The sequence below is a fragment of the Trifolium pratense genome, linkage group LG1, assembly GCF_020283565.1.
Source record: "Trifolium pratense cultivar HEN17-A07 linkage group LG1, ARS_RC_1.1, whole genome shotgun sequence".
NCBI classification, from domain to species: Eukaryota; Viridiplantae; Streptophyta; class Magnoliopsida; order Fabales; family Fabaceae; genus Trifolium; species Trifolium pratense.
In genome coordinates, this window is record NC_060059.1 from 26,177,374 (window position 1) to 26,185,876 (window position 8,503).

Here is an 8,503-nt window from a genome sequence, read left to right on the forward strand (position 1 = left end):
ACTTAACTCAGTTGGCAGAACATTACATTATTTATATATGTATGGGTTGGGGGTTCGAACCACGGTCGTCCCATTTATAATATAGAATTTCTAACCACTAGGGAACAAAACAAAAATATACTAAAATTGTTAGGTTTGAGTTTTTTACTTCTCCACCTATCTTGAAGTATTAGTCTATTAAGTTTAACGTGAATGGTACATTAGTTTTAAAAAATGGATTTCATTCAAGTATTAAGGGATCATGTTTGAAATTAAATTTCCTCACTTGTTGAAATACTACTAAATTACTTTAAAAAAACCAATAATAGACTTCATTGTAATGTTTCATAAATACAACACAATTGATAGTTGCACGAACACTGATATTCAGTCGTATAGGTTCTAACTCAAAATTTCACAATTAAAGTATGAATTTAGTCACTAAGATATTAGAAATAAACAAAAGACTTTAAATATTTTATAAGTACGACTCAATTGATAGCCCGCCAGTATATAATAAATATTATTTGAAATGCTTTTTTTTATGAAAAGACACTTCCAAACATTTTTATTTTTGTAGAGAGGCACTTCAAATATTACAATATAGTACCCCGTATAATTCTAGTATATTCCTTCTTTATTCGATTTCGGAAGCACAGCACAACACCATTTGGATAGGCTCGATTGGAGTTTTTTTTTTTTTTCACAAAGCAATGAATAATAATAAATGTATTTTTTTGGTCCAATGAATATTGAATGTAGGTGTGTAGATTTTCATTTCATACTTGACCCCAAAAAAAAAGATTTTCATATCATATTAGTATTTTTGTTTTTTAGACGAAATAGTATTATTGCTGGAATAAAAAAAATTTACGCAAGGAATAATATTTATTATATATTAAAATGTTTGATGGCGATTGACAAATTATTATCAAACTTCATATTCAAGATATGAAGTAATCTGGATCACGATAGCTACGTTTACCAAACAAAATAGACTTGAGGTTTTAATCAATTCTAGTTCCAAAAAAATAATGAACGATTCTTATGCAAAATAAAAAATAAAAACAAATGAACGATTCACTTTAAACTAATAAAGTAAGATAACTTAAGTATAGTTAAAACAACTGATGTTACAATATCATAGTCCTCCCAAAAGTTGATAAAAAAAAAAATTGTTAGAAACACTAAGAACTCAGTACTGCAATAATTTAGTATGTGTTTGGTTCTGCGGTGGATAAAATTGATTTTGATAGAATTGAGTTTGACAGAATTGATTTTGATAGAATTGAGTTTGATAGAATTGATTTATGTTTGGATATATTCATACAAAAGTGAGTTGAACAAAGAATTTGAGTGTAAAAATCAATTCTAGAATGAGAAGCTACAATTTCTAGCTTCAAGGAGAATCCATTCTGGAGGCAGAATCAATTCTACTTTTGAGGAACCAAACAAGTCAGAATCCATTCTACATGTCCAGAATCAATTCTGGCTACTCCAAAATTGAAACCAAACATACACTTAGTAATATGCATGCCTAGAATATATTATTTTTAAAAAAATTCTTTAGTTACGGTGAATTACGACTTAGGACTTACGTACTAACATGTTATACAACAATTTTTATAGAAAAAAAAATAGTATACTGAAGTTTTGATGGATATTAGCAAATCTATAAGCAAAGTTAATTTAAAATTTAAGGAAGTTCTAATATAGACCTCAATCATTGAATTACTAGCTTAGTCAATGAACTGTTTTTTTTCCACATAAATTTAGAGAAAACTGCATGTTTTATCTCGTCTAGAATGGGCATCCGAATTTGGGCTTAGGCCCTCACGAGTCATCACTATAAAAAAAATGGTGCATCCGAATAGAATCGGAGTATTAGAAATGTTTGAGGAATAAAAGTAGCTCTTAGGTTTTGAAATATTTAGAGTCAGACATTATCTGAGGATGGTTGTTCTTTCGCCCATAAATTAATTAGAATCCCCCATATCCGTCCATCTACCTAGAGATATCTCCCGGTAATACAAATTTTATCGAAAGATATTTTTCAGTAGTTCATATGTTATCGAAAGATATGTAAATAAATTTTTTCCGAAGATATCTTTTGATAGCGTGTTTTTTACTGCGAGCAATTAAGAAGGGGGCGTATGGTAAGGTGTGTAGGCTAAACAGCCCAGCCCAAAGAATTTACTTGGCACCACCCTTGGAATTTTCTAGAAGGACGCATCAGCATCATAATACACTTTTCATTGTTCCACTTCACTTGAGACGCACACAAGAGAGTAGCATCAATGGCTTTCTATGCAAGAAGATCAGCAATATCTCGCGCTTTAATTTTCACCTTCAAATCCAACACTTCACCTTTCTTCAACACCAACCTTCTCCAATGTACTAGTAGATTCTCCACCACCAACAATAAAAACATAGACACCAAAATCAATTTCTCTCCCTCGGACTCCGACTCCGACGACGAAAACACCGTCACAACTAAACCAACCGAAAAGAATCTCCCACCTCCTTATGACCCATTCAGCAAGAAACCAGCAATAGAAGAACCCAAAGACCCAAAAGACTTACAACAAATCTTCCACAAAATGAGAAACGGTGATGGGCTATTAAACCATGCAGCTAAGATGTTCGACGCTTTGTCTAAAGAAGGTTTAACCCATGAAGCATTGGAACTTTTCGGTCAGATCAAAGATAAAGGTCAGATGCCGGATGTGGTGGCGCACACGGCCATCGTTGAAGCTTATGCCAATGCTGGTCAGCCAAAGGAAGCTCTTAAAGCTTACATGCGCATGCTTGCTTCTGGGGTGTGTCCTAATGCTTATACCTATGCTGTTCTTATTAGGGGACTTGTTGGTGATGGTAAGTTTTTGAAGGATGGGAAAAAGTATGTGTTGGAGATGATGGAGAAAGGGATGAGGCCTAATGCTGAGACTTATGCTGTAGTTTTTGAGGGATTGGTTAGGGAGGAGAAGGTGGATGAGGCTGTGAAGTTGCTGGAGGAAATGAAGGGTAAGGGGTTTGTTCCTGATGAGAAGGCTGTGAAGGAGGTTCTTAGCAACAAAAGAGGACATGTTTTTAGAACTGTCATAAGCATTCTCTTTGGAAAATAGCTTAAGATGTATTGTCTGTGATTATGTATGTAATTTTGGGGTGGCAAAGAAATATTTTGTTTTTGTTTCATGACCAGTTATAGCATTCTCTCTTTAATAAATACATGACAGTTTCAGGTGTATTTTTACATTTATTTTGTTTGAAAATAAAATAAATTTCATATGAATAAGGTAAAAGTAAGATAATACTCCGTCTATCTTTATTTATAAGCAAAACTCTACTTTTAACTTTTGATCAAAGGAGGTCTTATATATTGGGATGGAGAGAATAACTTTTGCTTATAATTAAGGATGAATGGAGTAGTTAATTAGATTTTAAAATGACTTTTAGTCTTTATGGGAATACAAATTTTTCTTATGAGAAATAATTGACTTCATCAATTACTATTCAATAAACCTAAAGAGATCCGTAGTGATCCATTCACAAAGAGATCCGTAGTGATCCATTCACAAACTGACTTTGTCATAAATGTATTAGCGTACTTTGAAATAAACACATGGTCCATGTGGATAGAATAGTAAATTGGTACTCCCTCCGGTCTTAATTACAAGAGAATATCCACTTTTTAGATATATTATCAAACTTTGAATGTATCTAAAAAGTAATTTTTTCTTTAGTCAAAAAAAAAAAAAAGTAATTTTTTCTTATAATTAGGACTAGAGGGAGTATTACGAACAAAAACCACATTTTAGTAAATTTTGGAATTTTTGACAAGCATGTTTGAAAGAAAATTATACAGGACAGACAAACTTATACTGTGATATTATTATTTCAATGGAGTGATTTGGAAATATATTCTTTCTATAAAGCTACTCCTGTCTTTTTTCTGAAACGTAGAGGTTCAAGCCCATGATAAACACAACGGCTGTACAGACAAATTAGCATCATATGGTTAATGTTCTGGCCGAATATCACTGCCGCAATGCAACCCATAAATCAATTTTACAACAAGGAGAACATAAACTGATATCAAATGCGGGAACTTCTATGGAGAATTGAGATAATCAAATAGGAAAGATGTTGTAAAGTAGCTTTGATTCTGTAATTCTTTTGGGGAAAGCACCTTTCAATTTCTTGAACCACTTAGGAAAACAATGGAGGCAGCTCAATTATTGAACAAGGTGACGCCAAAATTGAATGCGTTCCAACTAGAATAAGTCTTCTTTATTGGGGCAGTCCAATGCCCGATGCCCTGATTGTCCACAATTAAAACAGGGCCCTCGATAATTACCTCTGCAATGCACATTCAGATGCCATGAGATATACGTACACCCAAATCAAGCAAACAGATTTTAAAGAAAATTACCAAACAAGAGTAAAACAGTTGCTATATAACTTATGTCTCGTTACCTGTTTGGTGGTGAAGATCTGTTTGATGACGAATAACCGTTTGATGATGAAGATCTGTTTGATGACGAATAACCGTTTGATGATGAAGATCTGTTTGATGACGAATACCTGTTTGGTGATGAAGATCTGTTTGATGACGAATACCCGTTTGATCGTCTACCTTCAGTTGACCAGTCATCCCCACCTGGCCGTCTACCTCCACTTGACCAGTCATCCCCACCTGACCGTCTACCTCCACTTGACCAGTCATCTCCACCGGTTCTATAACCTCTCTGATTACTTCTATCTCTACCAAGTGTGGAAACAACTTGCCTGGTGGGTAATTCCGGTAAATCTTCCATAGGCGGTGGCCTAATAAATTCAAATCTGGAGCCTACGTCACGCTCAAGGGATATAACAGTTCTTTTCTGGCTAGCGGTGAACATTACAACAGCAGCACCCTCTTTTCCTGCACGTCCAGTACGACCAGAGCGATGTACAAAAGTCTCGGGACCATCAGGAAGTTCATAATGTATAATCTGAAAAAACAGTGAAATGCCAACAAGGTTTTCAATATGTTGAGACCATACAGCAATTCAGTATTAGGTAAGCAAAATTGAAATTGCTACAAAAGAATTAACCGAGGTACTGTTTACACAAAACACATTTTATGACAAATTATAATTGCTAAATCGGGTTAAATAACACACAGTTACAGATATTGGGTAATATATGGTCAGGTGTAGAAACATCCAATATCTCCTCCTTATCAAAACAGACAATCCAAATTACATACAACAGGCAACCCAAATTAAGAGTTGAGAAGTCCTTATACAGAATAAGCATACATTCTTAACGTAACCTGAGAGATAACAATATCTCAAGACCCAAAATTTGCAGAGACTAAAATTTCAACAACCGAGTTAAAACCAGCATCTTGAATTTAAAACCGTAAGTTCCAAATAACAATAATCCACAGGTTGGGTTATAATTTATTACTAAAGCCTCAATTGGCATTATATATTAAAATGCATAATAAAAGTTTAAAAACTGCTAGAATTTAAGAAGATTTTCATAGGACCGAGAGTGAAGATAATATGTTTTGACATGGACCAAAAAAACATCATTTTGAACTTACCAAATCAACATTGGGAATATCTAGTCCACGAGAAGCAACATCAGTAGCAACAAGCACTGTGAATCTCCCTTGCCGAAAACCATCCAATGTTCTCTCTCTCTGATACTGAGAGATATCACCATGCAGTGCTTTAGAAGCTATACTACTTGTCAATGAATATGATATTTCATCAGCATCCCTTTTTGTCCTTGTGAAAACAATAGTCTTCCCACCCTTTCCATAGGCCTGAAAGACATGATAACATACAACAAAATTATTGAACAGCCTTCTCTTGTATTCAAGAGTAACTTGAAGACATTTGTATACATGCAACAGAGTTAATATATATGGAACTTGCAACACAAAAATGAATCTTAGAGAATAGGCAGCCATAGGTTTGTGTCGGGGTAATCAACATGAACTACATCTCAACATCAAAATGAGGATAAAAACTTGCTCAATATGCATGACTGTCAAACCATGGAGTTTCTTTAAACAGTTGGCAACTTGCTGTAGATATTATAAACCAACAAGCTAAGATTGTGAAAATAACAACAAACTTACACTTATAAGACCAGAAAGAATTCTCCGCTTTGATATTGAAGTGGCTGGTACAGCATAAAGTTTGATCCCTTCAGCAAGCTTTTCTTCTCTGTCACCGACCTATTAAGAATAAAATTGAAAGACATCATAACCATTTTGTGGGGGATTAAAACACATAATTACAATAACTTAAAGATCAGTGAGAACAATTCCCGCTGTTTAACAAATAATTAGAAGAAAATGCCACAATCAAGAGATGTTCGACACCACAGTGCCACCTCAAGCTAATGAGAAATATAAGATGACCACATTACCCAGAAAACTGTCACATGCCAATCTAAGCTTGCACTATATATAAACTAACAAATACTCAATCAACTATACTTGATGTATATTTGGAGACAATAAAAGTTAAAAAGTAACAGCAATTTTACCAAATCAATAGTCTTTGGATTGTTCAAATGTTTTCTTGACAACTTCTTGACCCAACCCGGCATGGTTGCAGAGAAAAGCATTATTTGCCTCTGAGACGGGATTGTTTCTAAAATTGATTCCACATCCTCCTCAAACCCAACAGCAAGCATCTGATCGGCTTCATCAAGTACCAAATACTGAATTTCACTAAGTTGTAGGCTTCTCCCATTTATCAGGTCAATTAGTCTCCCAGGTGTTCCAACCACTACATCAACACCACGTGAAAGCGCATTCTTTTGAATATCATAAGAAACACCACCATAAACACAAACCGTGTTTAGATAAGGTGCAGATTCTTTTATCTCCTTCTCTACCTGCTTTGCTAACTCCCTAGTAGGTGCAAGAACTAATACTTTAGGAAGCCGACCAAACCGCCTGAGATAAAAGAACACCAAAATGCATCAATATACATAATGTAGGTTTATCATTAACAAACAGGCTTTATGAATTATGATACACGAATAATGAATCACCTCGTATTGCTTTGTTCATTCTCAATGAGACCCTTGATAATTGGAATTCCAAATGCTAATGTCTTTCCAGTCCCAGTCTTTGCGCGAGCAATGATATCTCTACCTTCTATTGCAGGCAGCAACACAGCTCTCTAATCAACAAGAAAAAGGTAAATTTGCATGAAGTTTAACCAGTCACCAGAGTCAAATGAACCACAGTAAAGACATATTTGTATAACAACAACAACAACAACAACAACAACAACAATGTTTGGATTAAAGTAGGCAAAGTACATTTCATTTATACTTTCCCATAGGCAAATGGGCTTTGTTTGGCAAAAAATAACGGATAGCTTATAAGATAGCTTATAGCGGATGAACTTATACCAAATAACTTATAAGCTAGCTTGTTGTGGATATGCTAGCTAATTGAATTTGTAATATTTAGTAAAAAAAAAATGTTAATTAATATTTAATTTTTCAGGTAAGATGATAGGGATAAAATTAAGGAAAAAATTATCAGCTACAAGCTAATTGAATTAGGGTCTGTTTGGGTTTGGCTTATTTTTGAGCTTATGAAAATAGTTTATGCAGATAAATAAACTTTTATGTTAATTCATAAGTTTTTCCTGACGAAAATTTTATCCTTATAAGCTGTTTTTTCCGTAAACTACCTTGAAGCTTAATAATACATAAAAACTTATTTATTTGCGTAAGCTGTTTCCCATAATCTCAAAAATAAGTCAATCCAAACGGGCTCTTAGCTTATCAAAATAAGCTCTGGGCTAGTAAAAATAAGCTATAAGTTCACAATTGTTATTGAAATTGAAATTAAAACTATAAAAACTGTTCCATACCTGAATGGGGAAAAGACTGGTAATTCCACGCCTCTGGAGCGAGTCGACGAGTTGGGAAGGAAACCCGAGCTGGGAAATGTCGAGTTCGTCCTTGCTAACGGCAACAGGTACACGACTAATTTGGTCATTAGCGTCATCGAAACCCAAACCTTTAAGAGCTTCTTGAGTGGTGAGGATGGGAGTGTTAGGGGTGGCAATAGCAGAAATAACGAAAGAAACAGTGGGAGTTTTGTGGTTAGGTCGAAGACGGAGAAGGGTATTGAGACGGAAAGTGTTGTGAAGTGAAAAGGAAGATGGGGTTTTGGTTATGGAAGAAGTTGTTCCGAGTGAAGCGGTAATTGAAGAAGCCATTTTGGGTAAGGGAGGGAGCGGCAAAGGAAGGAGAAGGAGATAAGGCCGCACAGTTTAGAAGTGTTGTGAATTATGGCTTTTTAAACTTCCACGTTTTTGTTTCTATGTGCTCTTGTGTGGCTGTGTACTAATTACAATGTGAGTGAGTGAGCTTAGAGGTTAGTGTAAGTTTGGATTAATGCACAGATATTTCTAGAGATATTTTACATGGCTTTGTTTTTCTTATCTTCTTTACTAATTTTTTATTAAATTGATAAAGATAAGGAGATAAAAAC

The 8,503-nt window shown here is 34.6% G+C and overlaps 2 protein-coding genes across 3 annotated transcripts; one reads left to right on the plus strand and one right to left on the minus strand.

The window, feature by feature from the left end:
- Positions 1 to 2,212: 2,212 nt before the first annotated feature.
- LOC123902198 (pentatricopeptide repeat-containing protein At4g38150-like) lies at positions 2,213 to 3,226 on the plus strand. The gene has a single exon (XM_045951867.1). It carries the CDS (start codon positions 2,277 to 2,279, stop codon positions 3,102 to 3,104), a length of 828 nt encoding a protein of 275 aa, XP_045807823.1. The 5' UTR covers positions 2,213 to 2,276; the 3' UTR covers positions 3,105 to 3,226.
- Positions 3,227 to 3,839: 613 nt separating this feature from the next.
- On the minus strand, positions 3,840 to 8,503 carry LOC123902197 (DEAD-box ATP-dependent RNA helicase 3, chloroplastic-like). Of its 2 annotated transcripts, none has more exons than XM_045951864.1 (7): positions 7,878 to 8,503; positions 7,042 to 7,172; positions 6,529 to 6,943; positions 6,116 to 6,214; positions 5,573 to 5,797; positions 4,456 to 4,973; positions 3,840 to 4,338 (listed from the first exon to the last, which is right to left on the minus strand). In XM_045951864.1, exons 1-7 carry the CDS (start codon positions 8,226 to 8,228, stop codon positions 4,254 to 4,256), a joined length of 1,824 nt encoding a protein of 607 aa, XP_045807820.1. In that variant the 5' UTR covers positions 8,229 to 8,503; the 3' UTR covers positions 3,840 to 4,253. The 2 variants fall into 2 exon arrangements, with proteins under 2 accessions (XP_045807820.1, XP_045807821.1); XM_045951865.1 differs by having other exon boundaries at positions 3,840 to 4,341; positions 4,495 to 4,973; positions 7,878 to 8,319.

Coding starts and splice junctions, on each gene's coding strand:
- LOC123902197 (XM_045951864.1), bottom strand. CDS start 8,228: ATGGCTTCTTCAATTACCGCTTCACTCGGAACAACTTCTTCCATAACC. Junction 5,798..6,115: donor TTCTTTCTGGTCTTATAAGT/GTAAGTTTGTTG, acceptor CATGTCTTTCAG/GCCTATGGAAAGGGTGGGAA. Junction 4,339..4,455: donor AGATCTTCACCACCAAACAG/GTAACGAGACAT, acceptor TGTGCATTGCAG/AGGTAATTATCGAGGGCCCT.
- LOC123902198 (XM_045951867.1), top strand. CDS start 2,277: ATGGCTTTCTATGCAAGAAGATCAGCAATATCTCGCGCTTTAATTTTC.